Source organism: Pelodiscus sinensis, unplaced genomic scaffold (genome assembly GCF_049634645.1).
Source record: "Pelodiscus sinensis isolate JC-2024 unplaced genomic scaffold, ASM4963464v1 ctg35, whole genome shotgun sequence".
Taxonomy (NCBI): domain Eukaryota; kingdom Metazoa; phylum Chordata; order Testudines; family Trionychidae; genus Pelodiscus; species Pelodiscus sinensis.
The window spans coordinates 1783627-1802955 of NW_027465908.1; the positions used below are offsets into that span (position 1 = coordinate 1783627).

Genomic DNA, 19329 nt, shown 5'->3' on the forward strand with positions numbered 1-19329 from the left:
ATTTATATAGTTTTATATACAATGCCATTTTCAATACACAAAGGTCATGTATTTATGGGATTGCACAGACACTGACCTGTCAAGTCAGTTTCATTCTCACCTGGTGTTTCAGAAACAGGAAACGTACATGCAATTTAAGGCCCCCGGATCAACATCTCCAAGGGAGAGGTATTGCCCCTACGGATGTATAGCCCCTGTGTTTATTCCTCAAAGGCATTTTAGCTTGTGAGCTCAAGAGGAACAGAAAAGAAGCCCTCCTGTTTCGAGACCTTGGGTTTGATCACACGCAATCTTGGGCCAAATTCTTCTCTTGGTTACATTCAGAGCTAAACTGGGTTGCATGGGGCACTTGGAAGGCAGATTTCAGTTCCAAATTTTGCTCTGTCCAGAATGAAAAGAGGATCAAGGAGATTCCTGGCCACACCGGGGAACAAAAGAAGACCTGGTTTCCCAGCTCCTTCACACAAACAGTGACAGCTATGTGACATCCCATCCCTCCCTCCACACCTCTCCAGAGCTTCCAGTCATTCAGCTACAGGACTATTGTCGGAGATCTGAAGGCCACCTGACTTCAGCAGAAGTTGCAGGTGTTCAATCTGCTCTTAGACTCTGTCCTGAGGCAAACAGCTGGCTGCCAGCCCCTCATTTCTCCGGAGCTCCAAGAACACACCAACTTTTTTTTTTTAATTTAAAAATCCTTACATAATCACTAAAAAGCATGCGTGCAACAGCTAACTCCCCCAGACCCACGCCAACCCCCTCCTGCCCTCCTCCCCACCTTAAAGTCCTAAGCCATGCATTTACCAAACTCCTGGAGACCCCAGGATTTGGGATGGGGATGTCCGCTCAATTGCATGTGTCTTGACGTTACCCAGTCCAACTGGATGAACTATGTAGTGCCGTACAGAAAACAAGGAACCGAGACTCAGGCAGTGAGAAGCCTACTCAATTAGAAGACGTGAAGGAGGAACACCCATCTCTAAAGGGATCATTGATGGGGACAGAACAAATTGATGGAGAACATTCCCTACATGGAGCGCATTCTGCAGAGCAGGCAAGGAAGAAATGAACTTATTTTCTGCATTCCTCAGCTCTCCTCTAAATCTAACTGCTTCAAGCTCCATTCTCGGAGAGCGGAATAAGGTTTGTGGCACTAATCATTCCATGAGAGTGTTGTGTGTGTGTGTGTGTGTGTGTGTGTGTGTGTGTGTAAGTAAACTAGTGCAAATTAAATTAACTCACCAATTGACACAAATCTCACATGTATAAACCTTGCCATCCACAGCTCAACTTAAGCGCCCATTGCTTAACGCACCAATGCGGTCATCACATTCCCAGGGGTAAGAGACTTTAACACAGTGAGTTTACCATCAGGCCTGGCAGTCCTGGAGCATTTCTCAAACATTAGCAAACTTCACAACCTTCTCTGTGATGCACTCTGTGTCTGGGAGATGAAGAAATAGAGGCACAGAGCAGGGAAGCGACTCACGCAAGATAAGAAACAGCAAGTCAACAGTGTAAATGGGAACTCAGACCTGACTCTCAGTCCTATGGTAAGACTCCATCTCCTCTGACTCTCCTGTGCACATAATGGCTTGCCGCTGTCGGCTATCGCCTTCCTACAGGGTGCACACAAGAGCATGCTTTTGGATAGACCAGTGAGCATGGCATTTACTGCTGCATTTTTGAAAGGGTAAGAGATGAACCCAGTCTACAAGCCAAGGGGACAGGCCAGTCAGTAACTTGCAGAAATACACTTGCAAGCTGGATTTGAACCCACCACCTTGGGCTTCAGAGGCCTGCCCCTTATCGGTTAGGCCATCCAAGGAACTGCAGCACCACCCCCATCTTCCATGGATGCTTTATCCTGTCCACCTTCAACTCCAGTGCTGGGCCAAGTGGTGGTGGGTGCCCTGCTCCTCCCCAGGGCAGGACTCAAGCTCATCCCCCCTAGCTATGGAGGCCAACGGCTTATCCACTGGGCCACCAGAGGCCCTGGCCCACTACCCTGCCTTCAGCATATGCCTTAGTCTGTCCCCCTTCCACCTGACTCCCACATGGGGCATGGCGACCGACCGGCAGTTTCCTGGAATGTTGCAAATATTACCAGCAATGACAAGTCTGTCGACTAGAACGCCACAGCTTGCGAGTGAGTCTTGAGCAGTGTTCGCGGTGGGAGGCTTGTGACTCTAAAGAGATTAAAACCACACAAAGTCCCCCTCCCCCTCCCCAGTGCAAACAGGAACCCTGTGCGACAGGCCACTTTATAGAAGTGTTCATCTTTCCATCAAGTTTCTGGCATAAGTCACTATGTGAGGAAACTAGCTTCAAATACCCATTGGTGCAATCTGGCATGGAGAACACTACATGTCTCAAAGCGAGGAACAAAGGAAGGGTTTCTGAGAAGAGCAGATGCAAAAGAGTTTTGTTTCTCCTCCTAAGTGACCAGAGACTAAAATCAATGGGGATTTTATATTAAAGGGCTTTTGTGTGTTTGTTTTTCACGACACTATAAAAAAGTCAAAGAAAAAATGAGGTGCCATTAAATCGCATAGCAGAGCATTTGCTGGAGAAAGGATTTTTGTACACATGCCTTTCCTGATCCTCCCCACGCATGTGCATGCTTCGTGTCTACAGCACTCTCTGGGCCAGCCAGTTTGAGAGCTGCTGAGACACAGATCCTCTGCCCAAGGAGACAATGTGAGCCGAGACATGGCAACACAGACAGCCATAAGGAAGTGTAAGTGCACTGGAGCCCACGGACACTCCCCCCAGTTCCTGAACCCCTGGAAAAGAGTTCTCCCACAGGCTGGTATATGCTTGGAGTAACCCCAGTCCAGTTAATGGAGTTACACGGGTGTAAACTCAGAGAGATCTGAATCCTGCTCTTATAAGGACACCAAAACTGAACAACTGCACTATTTTTCATTACCCCTCCTCAGGGTCGGATTAAGACCTTTAGAGGCCCTAAGCACGGAAAAGATTATGGTGTTCTCCCCCCCCATGCAATTAAAAATAAAAACAATGCTATACCGTAAAATCTTTTTTTTTTTTTTTTTTGGTGCCCCTGCTTTGCTGGTGCCCTAAGCACATGCTTAGTCTGCCTATTGGGTAATCCAGCCCTGCCCCTCGCCTAACACAACACACTTCCTGACAAATGACTCCAAGGCATAGCAGCTGGAGCAAACTCAGATCTTCACACGTGGCAGCAAGGTATGCTCAATTCTCCCTCATTGTAAGTCCATCTGACACACCACAAGTATCCCCCCCATATGTGCACACACTGGAGCTACTTACTGACACACACCCAAGGCTCTCACACACACACGCCCCCCCCCCCCCAGGCGCGCGGGCGCGCTCTCTCACACACACACACACACACACACACACATCCAGTGTGCAACATGTGCCTCGGCAGAGGTTCAGGACTACATCAAAAGCAGAACAGGCTGCTGTCAGACAGCCTGAGGCCCTCTGTGGCATCGGCTTGGCCACCAGCAGCAATTCGCAGCCCTGCTGGAGAAGGGTAACCCTTGCCGGCCTACAGGAAGCAAAGCCACCTCTCCCTCCTGCGCCAAGAGCAGGGGAAAGTTTGAAATAAGCTCCCTTTTTGCATTGCCACGAGAGAAACTGTGCTGACTGCCCATTGGCCAGGACAACCACGTGGAGCGTCTGGTAGCCCAAGTCATCCGTTCCTCTTGCATCACGTTCCTGGTCATGCTGGGATGCAGTTATGAAGCCTTGGAGGTCTGTAGAGCAAATGCTGTCGGTGTTCCGTGCATTGAACATCCCTCAGGTCTGATGTTAGTTAGCAAACAAGTGAGAACCCTCAGCGCCCCTCTCTGAACCCCATGTCCCTGGGACTCTTTCCTGCCGGGATCCCTGAATACACCTCAAAATTCTCAGCGTGTCTGTGAGGAAACAGACTTTGCCTGACCAACCACCGCCTTGCCTTGCTCGCTCCCAATCTGTTCAGCGCCCTCTGTCCCTGCCACAGTCCCTACACAAAGCAAAGGCCCAGCCAACGGGTGAAGGCATAGGGCTACACCAGTGTTCCTTAAACTGTGTGCCGCGGCACATTGGAGGTGTACCGCGACTCTTAACTCCCCCCTCCCCTCCTGCCAGCGGAGACGGAAGCTCAGTTGGGACAACACGTGTGGCAATTAAAGGGGCCACAACCGGTTTTTTGTTTTTTGCTCAATAGCTTTCCCCCAGTGTTCCACATAAAAATAAAAAAAAGATTGGTGTTCCGCAGTCTTAAAAAGTTTAAGAAACACTGGTCTACATGGGCCCAATAGAACCTGGTGTGGCATGGCGCCCAAGGCCCACTGACTTAGCACCAATACAACTGGCTGCTCCTCTCTGCTTCGATCCTTCCCAGTCCAGACAGCCCCTGAGCCAAACTCTTCTTTGAAGCAGCCCCCTTCTCCACTCCTTAGGCCAGTGAGCTTTAATGCAACCCATCAGGTTTTACACGGGTGCCCTGCAGGACTCAGCTGAAGAGGCTGCGAGACCCATTTCCATTACCTTGGTGCCATGATTCAATGATTTAAATTATTTGCAATGGTTAGCGAGAGAAAACCGCGGGTCCAGGTGTGGGGTTAAAGGACCAAAATGCAGGCCAGGCCTTGGTAACGTGAGTAGCCGAGACGGGTGCCCCATGCCCGTGTCTGCTCCCACACCCTGCCCAGACGTATTGTTTCCATCCCCTTCCCTCCCTGGCCTCCTCCCCACCCTGATACCAAACAGCTAACATCACCCCCATCACCCTCAACGTCCCCTTTACATGCAAATATATCAGAAGCCTGCGTAACTACATCTACCTCTTCTCCAACGCGCTTCTACATATTTATACAGAACCTATATACATCATCTCTCTTTCAGTTCCTCGGAAATGTTCCTTTCTGCAAAAGGATCAGTGGCCAGCTCTCGGCTGGAGTCACAGGTGAACCCCAAAAGGTTCACAGGAAGTGGGGTGACAGAGGGAGTTGGCGTTGATTTGGTCCATCCTCACTGGGAAATTACTTCTGCAGCCTCCAACTCCAAGCCTGAGCCATGAAGTTGATGCTTGGATCCCAACGTCTCAAAGGTCAGGTGCGTGTGGATCCATGGATTTGGTTCAAGCCTACGATTAAAACGAGATAAGTTGCCTATGCATGTCTTCATATCTAGCCCGTGTACTGGCAGACCGTACTGCCGGGAGGGTGAATCCTGCCTCATTTTGCTGAGGACTCCTATCCATAAGCAACTGGCAGCTCTTGACCTGGTCTGAGGTTAGTGACTTTTCCCAGCATCTAGCATTGAACATTGTAATCCATTGTAGCAATATAGGTCCCAAATCAAAGAGCTTATTATGATGTTTATTGCTGTAGTGCCTATACAAGCCCACACGATGTAGGCAACAGGGCAAGAGGGAGGCACTTGTTAAATACAAGCCAGAACATTTTTACTATGTTGTGCTTCTCCTATCTGGACTGTCAGGCCAGAGGTGCTGGGTTTCTGCACTAGTGACTGTCAGGAAAAAATAATTCAGCAATTAACGATCCTACATTGGGATCATCAGCCTGGCTCCAGACCCCTGTCCCCACACTGCACAGTGAAAGCCGAGTTCCCAACCCCAAAAGAAGGGAAACCGGAAAAAGAAACGGAAGAGTCCGAAAAACTGATCCAGCTAACACAGTAATGTCTGAAAGCTCATTATGGAGGGACTCCAATAACCAGCCACTAGGAGGGAAGACTAAGCACGGTCCCTGACTGTCAGGATGGCCAGCCAGGATGATCCAGGGGAGCTCAGCTACCTCATGGGTACATGAGACAAAAAGGTTTAAGAAACAAAAATTGTCTAACCCCAGCCAAGCCACTCAGGCTGATGATGTCCAGGGAGGATTCTAAAACACCCCTCCCTTTTTTTCTCCGACTCAAGTCTTGGCTGCCTTTCTCAACAATAAGCAGCAATTCTAACAATGGATTGTGTCTCAAATAAAGAGCAAATGCCAAATAGAAAGCCAAGTCACCAGGCGTCAGATATCACCCGAGTCTGGAGAAGGGGCCATAGGTAGCCTTGGGTAACAGTGCTACGCGCAGAAGAGATGAACCGATATCTCCAGGAGAAGTCCAATCCCCACGCATGATGTTTACCAATCCCTCACGCGGTACCCCCACAGCAGCAATGGGGCACAGCACGGCCCCAACTTCATACACAGAAGCAGTGCATTACATCTTCGTTAGCTATCCACCAATTAACTTTTCAAAGTTATTTATTAAAATCTAGCCACTGCTTTTATGAGACTGTCATTAGGCTTCTACAAACGGGAATTTTTTAGGATAATTTGGTTTTTATATTGTTTATTAATGGAGGAACTCCACATTTACACCAGTGCATCCGGGAACAGAGTCTGACCCTTTGGGGCCTATGAAATCTGATTTCCTCAAGAATTTTGCATCCACACAAGTGCCTCTGAACACAGGCCATGTGTTTTGCTTATAGCCCTGAGAGCTTTACACCTTCTTGAGCGGCTGGACTGAGGGGGAAAACTTCCACTCCACCTCTATAATACAAAGGGACAAGGGACTTATAAATGCACATAAATAAATCAAGGGCCATATTTACACGAGACCCTTGTACCAACCTAGTCAGGTAATGGGTGTAACTCCCCTCACATGAACACTTTCAGTTCGGTTTCAGAGTGCCTTAAAGCCTTGTAGCTTTCTCGTGCAGACACGGATATTATTTTAGGTGATGATTTAAGTGAGTTAGTTAAACTGGTACAAAAGGCTGCTGGACAATCATGTTAGAGAGACTTACTTTAGTTTTGCTTATAACAATTAGAAGCAAGTTCAAGTAAAGAAAATGAGCCACACTTAACCCCAACTGGGAGCATCCACTCTGCCTTATGCCCCATTTTAACTATAGCATTTTAAAATCTGACTCAGGTAACACCCTTGCCAACTTTCTCATGTAGGCAAGGCTTAGCTAACTGGTCCAAAACAATACATTTGATCTGCTTTCATTGATTACACTGAAAAGCTTAGCTTTTCACCTAAAACTCATGAGCGAAATTTCTCAGTATAAAAAAATAAAAACTGATTCAAGTAGTAAGAAATAGGAAATGCTGTTCCCATCAGAAAATATATTAACCACGACAAACCAGCTTTGGGCAAAGAGCTAGCTTCTGGAACAGAAGAAGGAGAGAAAGACCATCTGGCAGACTCAGGAGTGATGCTGGTGAGCACTGTCCTTCAGCCTTACGTGGCAAGACCCATCAAATGGGCATCACAACAGCCCTATCAAATATGCAGTTAATGCTGAGCATTGTAGTGCAACTTTATCTCCCAACAGCAACTAATTAATCCTCACAACACTCCTATAAAGGTAGGTAATATTATTTTCCCCAATTTACACATGGAGAAACTGAGGCAGAGAGGTGAAGTGATTTGTCCAAGGCCACAGAAGGAGTCAGTGGCAGAGATGAAAATAGGACTGGGAGCCAGGAGCTCTATGCGCAAACCAGGCCTCTCAGTTCCATTTAATAAGGGATATCTTCACTTGCCAAGCCTACAATACGCAGTTGAATAGCTATCACGACATAATTCCCTGGGATTTCCATGGGTAGCTGACTCAGCATTTTCTACACACCTAACCAGAAACAGAGGCATTGTTGAAATTCTCCCTGAATGTATGGCTGAATACTGACTGCAACACCCAGAGATAGCGGGGCCGACTGTTTTCAGAAGTGTTAGTACCTTCACTCCCATCCTCCATACACTGCTGCCCATTTCCACAAGCAGCCTAGCTAGCCGCAACAGGAAAAGTTGTCAAAATCTGCAGAAATCTGGCAACTGAGACTGAGGGAAGAGGAGCTGAAGGATTGTGATGGGAAGAATTCTTACACTGAAATATCATTCTACACAGCAGGAAAACCGACTTCCCAAAAGGGACAAGAATCTATGGATGTGATGTTGTGACCTTGTAGTATTTACATTCAGGATACTCTGTAGAACGGGGGGGGGGGGGGGGGAACACATTCCTGCTGCCGGTGGTGCATCACGATTCCCGTGAAACTTTGTGTTTTGGATGTTGCCTGGGATTTGTTAGAAAAACCAATAGAAGTGCTCATTTTTCCATCCGGAGTGCAGCCATAATTTTACTGAAGAGACCGTAACATTTCCCATTAGGACAGGTTTACATAAAAGGAATTTGGCTCAGGAATTTTTCTGCCGTCTTCAAGAACAAGGTGTATTTGTAGCTGACCAAGAAAAAAGCAAAGTTTTCAACAGGGTGGAAACGGGAGAACAAACTGGCACAACTCAAATGTCCTAGACTGCCAAGGTCAAGAGAACCCACCTCCTCCCCATTAGAAGGCCCCATCGGAGTCTGGTTGTGAAAGTACTTTGCAGAATGAGAGTCAATTTGCCATAGCACAGCATCTGCTATGGTTGCAGGGAGTCAATATTTTTTCCCTTCACGCCCAGCACTTCTCCCCCTCCCCAACATTATCCACAAATAGTAGTCAAGATCACAGAGATGGAGAGGAAGCAACTGCAAAGGCTAAAAGATCATCTGAAGAAGGAAAGATGCTTCCATGAGGCTCACTGGCTGGATTTCCCTTTCCAGCTCTTCTAGGGCTCACAGAGCTGAAAAAGAGATAGAGAGGATGGCAGCTCCAGTATCTAAACGTTGAAGGCTGTGAAAAGCACGGGGTCTTTACTCAAAGCTTCTGCAAAAGAAACAAGTCCTTAGAATGCTGTCCAAATGAGTTGGCATATTCTGCCGCGTGCATCTAAGTCTTCTACGGCTATGTAAGTCAGGAGACTGAAAGGGTCTTGAGGAGACAGTCGTCCCAAAAGACTGCCTGGTTAATATGAACAGGTCCCGCAAATAGCTCAGAAAATGCTCAAAAAGCAAACATCCTGCATGGATGGTCACAAAGAAAACAGAAAAAGGAAGCATTTTTGCAAGTGAAGTGAAGTTTGCCCTGTTCAGAGCTGGCAGACGATCTTTGCAACTCATCAAAATAGAGTTTCAGGGAGACGTACGTGGTGTGCAGACATTCATAAAACACTAGAACTGGAAGGGTCTTGAGAGGTCATCAAGTCCAGTCCTGTGCCCTCATGGCAGGACCAAACACCATCTAGATCATCCCTGATAGATGTTTGACTAACCAGTTTTTCAATATTTCCAGCGATGGAGATTCCACAACCTCCCTCGGCAATTTATTCCAGTGTTTAACCACCCTGACAGTTAGGAAGCTCTAGCTAATGTCCAGCCTAAACCTCCCAAGCTACAATTTAAGCCTATTGCTTCTTGTCCTATCATCAGAGCCCAAGGAGAGTAATTTTTCCTCCCTCCTCCTTGTAACCCCCTTTTAGGTACTTAAAAGTTGCTATGTCCCCTCTCAGTCTTCTCTATTCCATACTAAATAAATCCAATTCTTTCAGTCTTCCCTCAGAGCTCATGTTTTCTAGAACTTTAATCCTTTTGGTTGCTCTTCTCTGGACGCTCTCCAACTTCTCCACTTCCTTCCTGAACTGTGCTGCCCAGAACTGGACACAGTACTCCAGCTGAGGCCTGATCAGTGCAGAGTAGAGCGGAAGAATGATTTCTCGTGTCTTGCTCACAACACTCTTGTTAAGGCAGCCCAGGATCACATTTGCGGTTTTTGCAACAGTGTCAGACTATTGACTCATTGTGCTACCTCTCTGCACAGGGGCCAATTTCACCTATGGCTTGGAAGCAGGACTAAATAGCCGACTTCTGTGCAGTGTCACCAACTGGAAGCAGCCCAGAGTCTTGTGACATTAGCATACATGGGCATACGCCCACAGAATGAAGTCTTCCTCAAAGCAAGCTAGGAACCTTTAAGCAAAGATTCCTACAAAAATTTGAGATGGTACCTCCTGCCAACTGCTTCCTTCCCCCTTGTCAGAAGTCTTTTTAAAAATCAGACCCAACAACTGGCCTGTTGGACCAGCGCTAGAAATTAGTTTCTGGTTTTCTCTGTGGCACTAATGTCTGTCAGCTGAAGTCACAGGGGCTCAGGTTTTACCCCTAGAGTGCAAGAGACATTCGATCCAATCCAGGTCCTAGTGGAGTATCGGGCAATCCCTAAAACACACAGTAACCAAAAAGATCCTCATTCAGGCCACAAGCAAAGCTGGTTTCTCACCTAGCCAGGGATACCAACTATGTACTTGCCAAAAAGCCCTGAGCCATGCTCGAGATTCAGATTTTGTCCAGAGTATCCTCCTTTCACGTGCAAATTTGTTGCTCTGAACCTAATCAGGATTTTGAGGTTTCAAAGTGTGCCGTAATTTTTATTATTATTTCTGAACAGCAGATGAGCTGGGAAACATCTTTAAAAAAGGTTTTCTGGGGATATTTCTAGGTGGGCTGAAAAGAGAAAAGTTTACCTTAAATTTCACCAAATAACTGACTCAGAAATATTGCTTAGTCTAAACTGCTCACTTTTACAAAGCATCTGAAACTCTTGGCTGCTTCTCCAACCCCCCGAGCCCTTCGAAGTTCAACCATTAGCAAAAACAATAGCCAAAGCTTGTGTTAACCATAGCAAGACTGGGAAATACATTGTGGGCATCCCCACTTAAAAAAACATCTTGGGAAGTATATGAGCGAACAGCCTTTGCCATGGAAACAGTGCAAAGAAGTACGTAAGTCTTCCCAGGATCTACCTGAGACATTTTCTACATCCTGAAATCACTTAAACAAAAAATGCCCCCATGAAATACTTTAAGAAGTGTAAGTGTGTTATTCCCAGGCAGGCTACGATCTTAGCACTCCACCACAAGGGATGAAACACACAAAGACCTGGATGCACCATTTGATCCTGCCTCTTAGAAAGTACCTAAATATTTATGAATACAGGAATATCATAATACTCAGCATTTATGTAGCACTTTCCCGCTGTAGACTTCTAGGTACTTTACGAAGGAGCTTAAGTATCATAATCTCCATTTTACAGATGAGGAAACTGAGGCACAGAGTGGTTACGTGACTTGCCCTAGGCCACACATTGAGTCATTGGCAGAGCCAAGATTAGAACCCAGGTGTCCTGATTCCTAGCCTCATATTCCATTCACTACACCAGAGCTGCCCTTCTTATATAGACCTATGCAATCCAGAGAGAAACTGATGGCCACGTGAATCAAAGAAACTGGGATAGAAAACACTCTGGTGAAGAACTGGAATGGCATGAGTAAAAGGAGGACAATGTAACTCCCCAGACTGAATCATGAGAGCGCTAAAACCCAATGCACCTACACCCACATTCATGCTACAACGGAGGTGGAGGTGACAAACCAGCAACACATTTAGAACTGATGCAAGGTGACAGAACTGGTTTTTACTGCCTGCTGCTAGAAGCAACTATTCAACTCCAGGGACCAAAAGTTACCACCCCAAAGCCTCCTCTCAGGCATCGTTGTATTCGCCCAGTTTATGTTCATTAGTGGGGCAAAGGGCTGATAGGTGCAGGCTGACGTGTTGCAACTCTCACTTTTTGGGGGTACACAGTCGTAGCTTATCCATTCACACTCTACACAGAAAATCCATCCTTGCTCCTCCTTTTGCAGCAAATCATAAAGAATGCCAACACTCCTGTAGTGAGACCTCGTATTCTAAGACTTCACTAATTTTACAAAGTAAACTAGAGAACATTTACTAAGAATATGAAGAAGCATAATAAATTGTCAATCTACACCACCCTCATCCAAGTTGACAAAGTACAGTTTGGGATAGAAGATCCTTGGTTTTAAATTCTCCCCCTCGCACACCCGATTTTGCAGGCTTGCAAAGACATGTTATCATAAATTAACAAGCTTTGAGAGTGTGCAGGAGTGTGACCTTGCAAGATAGCCTGGAGTTCTGCAGGTTTTGTGGACAGAAGTAAAATATTTGTGGTTTTGTTATTCATCATCCTTGCCCAAAAAGGCGCAGGGGCAAGGAGATTTTGCGCTGGTAATATTTTCTGGGATAATTTTGCAATGCATTATTCTAAAGTAATCAGATTAACTGAGTTATCAATTCCAATCTGGATTGTTTTGTCACTTAATTGTTTGTGGAATCCAAAGGATTCCTGTGAATTCACATCATTTGCTTACTTCCATGTTTCTACTCAAACACACAGGCTACGTCTACACTGGCATGATTTTCCGGAAATGCTTTTAACGGAAAAGTTTTCCGTTAAAAGCATTTTTGGAAAAGCACGTCTAGATTGGCAGGATGCTTTTCCCACAAAAGCACTTTTTGCAGAAAAGCATCCATGGCCAATCTAGACGCGGTTTTCCGCAAAAAAGCTCCGATCGCCATTTTCGCTATCGGGGCTTTTTTGCGGAAAACACTACTGTGCTGTCTACACTGGCCCTTTTGCCCAAAAGTCTTTCGGAAAAAGACTTTTGCCCGAACGGGAGCAGCATAGTATTTCCAGAAAAGCACTGACGATTTTACATGAGATCGTCAGTGCTTTTCCGGAAATTCAAACGGCCAGTGTAGACAGCTGGCAAGTTTTTCCGCAAAATCATTTGATTTTGCGGAAAAACTTGCCAGTCTAGACACAGCCACACTGTATAAATACATTGCAATCTGCACCTATGGTTTTTTTTTTAAAAATTGATGCGTATTTTTGGAAGCCAGGATGTAAAACCTCATCCTTCTTCCAGGGCTCATAAAACAGAGAGGGGGATTTGAGGGACCACAGAGTCTCATGACAGCCCTAAGGTTGAACCCTCTTGCTCTGAGCCCTGCATGCCCCAACCTCACCTTTTTCTGCTCCTGGAGAGGAGCCCCATGACATGGTGGTGGGTGAGGCGAAAGTATTTTCCCCTCCCCCCCTCTAATTTAGGATATCCTCCCCTCCTTCCCACCCCATGATCTGCATTAAATGGAAGGTGTCCTGTGAAGGGGAGAGCCTCTCCCAGTGGGCAAAGACTGGATGCTGGGTTCCCTGGATGCGATACCAGGCAGACTGTGCCCAGTGAGACGCAATCGCTTTTGCACAGTCAGCCTGTTGGTAGGAGAACCCAGCCTGAAGCTCATACCCCATCTCTCCCCACGTGTGTCAATAGGTCACGAGATCTCCCCTCCCTCCCCCTCCCCCCTTTGAACCTTGTCTGGCTGGCGCTACGCTAAAGTAAGGTGGCGTGCCCGCCAGAATCATCATGGTCCACGCTGTTGAGAATAGCCGTCTGGTCCTCAGGGAGCTGCCGGTGGCAGAGGTCATCCTTCAGCGCTGAGAGGCGAGCGAAGGGATCCTGACGAGAGTGTCTCTTCTTCTTGCGGAGGGAGACAGCTTCGTCAGGCCACAGTACCTGAGAGTTGGGAAGTTGCTGAACCTGGGAGGCAGAACCATCTGAGGAGGAAGAGGGAAGGACAAGAAATAAAGAGGATTAGTTGTCTATCTGGGTGCCATGAGCAGATGTGGTGCTTTACAGAGCTTGTCAAACAAGTACCTGGTCCCGGCCCTGAGAAGCCACAGTCTAACTCAGACGAACGTACCAACCTCTGGTCTGGCTGGGTAGCAGGTTAACAGAGGGTTCTCAGCTGAGGGATTTGGTGGAGGAAGGTTGTTCTAAGCATAGGGAACAGTGCGAGGAGGGCACAGCTCAGTAGGGGAGTAGGAGACAAGGGGAAGAGTCAAGGCAGAGGACCTGAGGAGAAGATACGGGACTGGAGAAGGAGCAGGAGGAAATGGCAGCAGAGATGTAGGTGGAGAGATGTAGGAGACTGAATTTAAAATGGACAGAGCCACTAACGACACTGGCAGAAGGGTCATTCTAGGGCTCTCTGGCTAGGTTCAGGACTACCAAGGGAAGTTGTCCCCTTCCTCTTCTGAACTAAGATCTGGAGTAACATCCCAAGGGGAAAAAACAACAGGCGATGGGGCCTCCATTTTACTGCTGAAAGGAGCAGGGAAGCCCTCGTGGCCTAATGGAAAAAGAGCCTGGTGCCTTTGTAAGGAATTGTTGAGCAAAAGGATAAAACGTGGGTTTTATATTAGCTCAGAGACCTACAGATCCTGGGCCTGAATCAACTCCCATTAGAGTCAGAGACTTTAATGAGCATCGGATCAGGCCTCCCAAGGAGGATGGACAGGGAGACTAGTGGGGAGGCTTGTGATCCTCACACTCACTGGATTGTTTTCTGGATTTTGAGGAGCCCTTGGATGACTTTTTGGGCTTCTTTATCCGCTGGTATTTCAGAGCTTCGAGCCTCTCAGGTGCAGCAGCGTTCCCGGATGGAGATGGACGTTCTCTAGAAAGGAAAAGCAGACATGCGCCATCAGTGGCCCCTGTCACACGCTGGCCGGAAGAGTTCCCATCCTCTGCCATGGAAAGGAAAATGTGAGGAATCCTGGGCGGATGGAGTAAGGTCAGCCGGCCACACTGATGCTACACGGGATGCTGGTGGAAACATGACACTGGCTACTTGCTGCCTTTCGGACAGCTGTAGTGCCCCTCCCCTAGCACCTCGGCTTTTCCCCGGGCCACTGTGTCCCTCCCTCTCACACCACTGAGAGTGCAGATCAGGCAAAGTTCACAGAGAGGGGTTAGAATCCAGCCAGGGTTGCTCCTGCGGACAGAATCCAATGCCTGCTGATGGCTAAGCTGTGGAGGAATCGGAAGAGCCACGCTGTAAGGCAACTGGTACCAAGACTCACATCTTAAAAATGCATTTGGGTCTGTAATGTCAAAACCATTAAGTGGGTAGAGAGGGGCAGATCCTATGTCCGACAAGGCACTTTTGGGAAACCTGCATCAAACCCCTTTAAAGAAAGAGAAAACAAAAGGCGTATGGAAACAGAAAGCGGCCCCCATGTGACCACTATGCACAGCGCCAGCTGCGGCAGCAGGGACTCAGACAGACAGAACGCAAGCCGAGATCCTTCCCTTCCCCAGCCCCACAACAAAAATATGGCAAACAGAAACACAAAGGGTTTGCAAGCCAGCATTACTGGGGCCAGCAAGTTGATACCCCTTCCAGAATCAGGGCTCTGAGCCGCAACCCAATAAAACAAGAGCTGAGGATTGGTTCTGTTTAACTCTTAGATGCTAGCCTTCTGATTTTCTTTCCCAGTACAAGAAGACATACCAGGACTTGGAAGTTAAAGTATTTACAAGATTTGATCACTGTGGGGGGCCAGATCTTTGTTTCCTGCAATGGGGTTTTCATTCAGGGGTTCAGCAGAGTGAGTTTCATCAGCTAATTTCTCTGATTTATTCTCTGCTGGGCTTATTCTTCCACCAAAACCTGTTACAAGGTAAATGTTTTCTCTAGAGATCGATGCATGGGAAACAGGCTCTGCATACATTTTTTTTTGTACAGTTCTTTCCAGTCTGCTCGTCCTTCCTTTACTACATATGGGGAGGCAGGACACCTGGGGAGAGGGCAGATGAGTACAGGAAAAACCCTTCCCTCCGGACCAAGTCTGCCCAACTATACAAGTTCAGTTTTCACAAAATCTTTGACTTTCCCATTCTCACCCTTCTGTCCCATACCTTTCCCCCCCCAACAGTTCTACCTTGATACATCGCGCGTCAAAACCGAGTTCGTGATCCACAAACAAAAGTCTGAGCACTGACACTTAGGGCCAGATATACTACAGATAATAAGAACATAAGAACGGCCACACTGGGTCAGACCAATGGTCCATCTAGCCCAGTGTCCTGTCTGCTGACATAGGCCAATGCCAGATGCCCCAGAGGGAGTGAAGAAAACAGGGAATCTTTCAGCAATCCCTCTCCCTTCACCCATTCCCAGCCTCTGACAAACAGAGGCTGGGGACACCATTCCTACCCATCCTGGCTAATAGCCATTGATGGACCTAACCTCCATGAACTTATCTAACTCTTTCTTGAACCCTGTTAAAAGTCTTGGCCTTCACAACATCCTCTGGCAAGGAGTTCCACAGGCCAACCATGCGCTGTGTGAAGAAAAACTTCCTTCCTGCTACCGATTCATTTCACTGGGTGACCCCTAGTTCTGGGCTGAACCGGAGCCTTCACACAGCTCTGTGAACACACCTCAGTTGTGACCTGCAGCTCTCACAAGCCCTGGAGCCCCATTCCCTAGGAGAGTGCCACAGAGTGCTGCCGACTGTCAGGCATAATGCCAAAGAGTGGGGGGGGGGTGGCTTGAGGTATGAGCCAGAGCCCATCAGTGACAAGGCCGGGTCCACAAGGAATAGATCACAGAATCCTAGAGCTGAAAGAGACCTCAGTCATCCAGTCCATCCCCCTGCCCAAAGCAGGACCAACCCCAACTAAATCAACCCGGCCAGGGCTTTGTCAAGCCGGGACTTAAAAACCTCCAGGGATGGAGATTCCACCCCCTCCCTAGGGAACCCAGCCCAGTGCTTTCCCACCCTCCTAGGGAAAGACTTTTTCCTCATATCTAACCTAGACCTCCCCCACTGCAACTTGAGCCCATTGCTCCTTGTTCTGCCATCTGTCACTACTGAGAACAGCCTCTCTCCAGCCTCTTGGGACCCGCCCTCCAGGTAGTTGAAGGCTGCTCTCAAATCCCCCCTCACTCTTCTCTTCTGCAGACTAAACAAACCCAAATCCCTCAGTCTCTCCTCATAGGTCATGTGCTCCAGCCCCCAATCATTTTGGTCGCCCTCCGCTGGACCCTTTTCAATGTGTTCACATCCTTCCTGTAGTGGGGGGCCCAGAATTGGACGCAATACTCCAGCTGTGGCCTCACCAGGGCCTCGTGGTGCTCACAGTGACTAAGTCAACACTCAAACCCAGGTCTCCCGAGATGAAAGGACAGAGATTTAATCCACTGAGCCACCAACACATTCCCCTCCGTCACACCTTTCCACACAGGAGGGGACATTCTTTTGGTACCATTAGTCTCTCACTGGAAACCACTAATCAAATTGTCTCAAAATGCCTGCTCCGAGAGGGGTGGCTCGGAACATTTCTGAATTCCCAGGTGCCTCAGGGTCATGGTAGTGTTACTCAAATGTCAACCTAGTCCCACTCTCCTGTTCCATGACATGTAACTGCCATGGGCAGACCAAAAATAGTCTGCTCTTCTGCATCTCCTGAGGAGACACAAAGATTGACCAAGCTTCAGAAAGTGCTGAGGGAAAGAGGGAAATTAAGGCAACGATTCTTCTTCTGGCTGGCAGTTTCCAAGAGGTAGCACCAGCAAGGAACATGGCACTTGCACGTCCCAGCCATCAGTTCCAGGGTTCAAAGAAAGAGAAGCCGATGGCAAAGACAGCAAAGAGGAAGCATGTGTCAGATCCCGGGCACTTCAGTAACACTCCCCTGAAAGGGTTCATCTGAATGCAAATCGGAGCTGGTCTTCTGTTCACACTTCACGGCATTTGAGATTCACTGAAAGTAGTTCAGCACTCTGGCATCCTCATCAACTCCTCACTCCCCTGCGCTCATCTTCAACGCAGCAGCAGAACCCGAGATGGAACCGATAAGTGTGGGGTTGACGGATGAAGGTGTGTTCAGAGAGGCAAAACTCATTTCTACATGCCAGCTGCACGACAGCCTCTGGTAGAAAGAGTGGTGGAATTCTAGTTTGCCCACACAAAGACACCACAGCAGATCAAGAGAGACAGCAAGCACATAGGGCAGGCTAGAGCAGCAGAAGCCAAAAAGATTTGGACAAAGACAATGATTACATTAGCCGGTGCATTTCTCACAGATAAAAAGTGCCATCTATGGACAAAAAGTGAACGCTTGTCTGGCTTGCCGGACAGTCTGTGGGGAAACCGCATTGTTAATGGCCCTTGTGATGGATGGGAGGGGTGCTGTCCTTTTCTAAACACCCCAGCATTGAGTAACTAAAGGGTTAAACCCAGGTAGCTAGGAAGTGTTGGCAGGGAGCCAGGAGAACCAATGGGAAGAAAGTATTGAGATCTGAATTGAAAGAGAATCTGCCTGCTGCTTTTTTGAGGGGAGTTCAAATCAGGAGTGGGGGGGGGGAGGGAAGGGAATGAATTAAACCAGGCAAGAACACTATGCCTAGAAAAAGAATACCCATGCCTAAAGAAGGAATACCCATGCCTAGAATTGGACTGGATCTTGAAATAACGATGTTAAATAGCAAGTAATTTACTAGTCGAGCAGTCGATAGAATTTCCATTGACTACTCAACTAGTCGATAGGCACGTCTGCATTCCTCCTTTGAAATATACAGGAGGCGGGGGAGGGGGGGCGGAATTAAACTAGTCAACTGGACTGATAAACTTTTGCTTATCGGATAGTCGACTAGCCCTTAACATCCTTACCTTGAAAGTCCGGATACGTGAGTAGATAGGGAATGTTTTTAGTTCAATGCAATCAGGTTATTTTCTTTGTTTTGTTGTTTGGTTAAATTCCTCTGTGCTGAGTACATGTGCTGCCCCCATTCTGAGATGTGCGGTAGCATGGCCCCGTAGCTGCTTAATGAACCCCGCTCAGACAGGAATCAGGGTTTCTCCCTCACCTACAGAAGGAGCTCCCTGCTGAGAACAGAGCAGCAAGTCTCTCCCAGCCAGTAGGGACGCGGAAGCAGGGCCATGCTACCATGCAACTTAAAGAGAACCTTGCCCCGCCCTTACACTGTAACTAATGCTGAATCCCAGGGAAGCAATTCTCTGTGCTTTAATCAGTTCTCAGTTGCATTATAACACCCAGCAATCAAGTATGTTTACCATATCCATCCATCTTTTTGTTTTGTTAATAAAATCATCTTTTTTTTTAAGTTTATGATCTGATTCTTGTTTCCTGGAAGGTAACAGGAGGCCTAAGTGTGCATGCCTAAGATGGAGAGGTCAGCTATCGGAGATTACGGTTTTTCTTTTCTTTTTCAAGCTCTCTTGTGGTAAAAGAGCTTGTATCCCTCTGGAAGGTGTTCCAAAGAGCTTCTGTGACCTGGGGGCGTTTTTAAGCAGAAGCCTATAGAGGCAAGGTATTTTAAAGGACTCTTGTGGGTCCCCACCTTCTCCACTCGAAGTACCAGAGAGGGGAACAGCCTTGACAGCCCTAAACGGAAGGAGCTCGCTTTGGATGCCAGTGTGAACTCTGTTCTAGCAGCCAACTGGTCATTTAAGCCTTCCAATGCGGAGTATTAATGAAGAAACCAAGCTCCGACCCAACAGCAGGTCAGGTAGAGGAGTTGCCTTTCCTTTCAAAGAGAAAAACAAACTACAAAACAAACCCTCTCTGTGGGATTAAGGCTTAGACCTCAACCCTGAATTTAAGATGCCTGAAATGGCATAGGTCCTTGGAAAGCATAAGAACGTGCAAGACACATGAAACCCAATCCCCAGTTGCAATCAGATCAGTCTGGCACTGAATGGGTTTGGG

General features: G+C 47.5%; 1 protein-coding gene across 3 annotated transcripts in view; it reads right to left on the reverse strand.

Annotated features, from left to right (window-relative positions):
• Positions 1 to 533: 533 nt before the first annotated feature.
• The window catches only part of LOC102449639 (protein turtle homolog B), a 117680-nt gene continuing 98884 nt past the window's right edge, over positions 534 to 19329 (reverse strand). For 2 of the 3 annotated variants that reach the window (XM_006135118.4, XM_025190747.2), the window contains exons 19-20: positions 14145 to 14266; positions 534 to 13364 (exon numbers count right to left, since the gene is read on the reverse strand). In XM_006135118.4, coding sequence (XP_006135180.1) covers positions 13141 to 13364; positions 14145 to 14266 — 346 coding nt within the window. In that variant the 3' untranslated portion in view covers positions 534 to 13140. Of the gene's footprint in view, positions 13365 to 14141; positions 14267 to 19329 lie in introns of those variants that run through there. The other variant, XM_025190750.2, reaches the window with a different exon arrangement.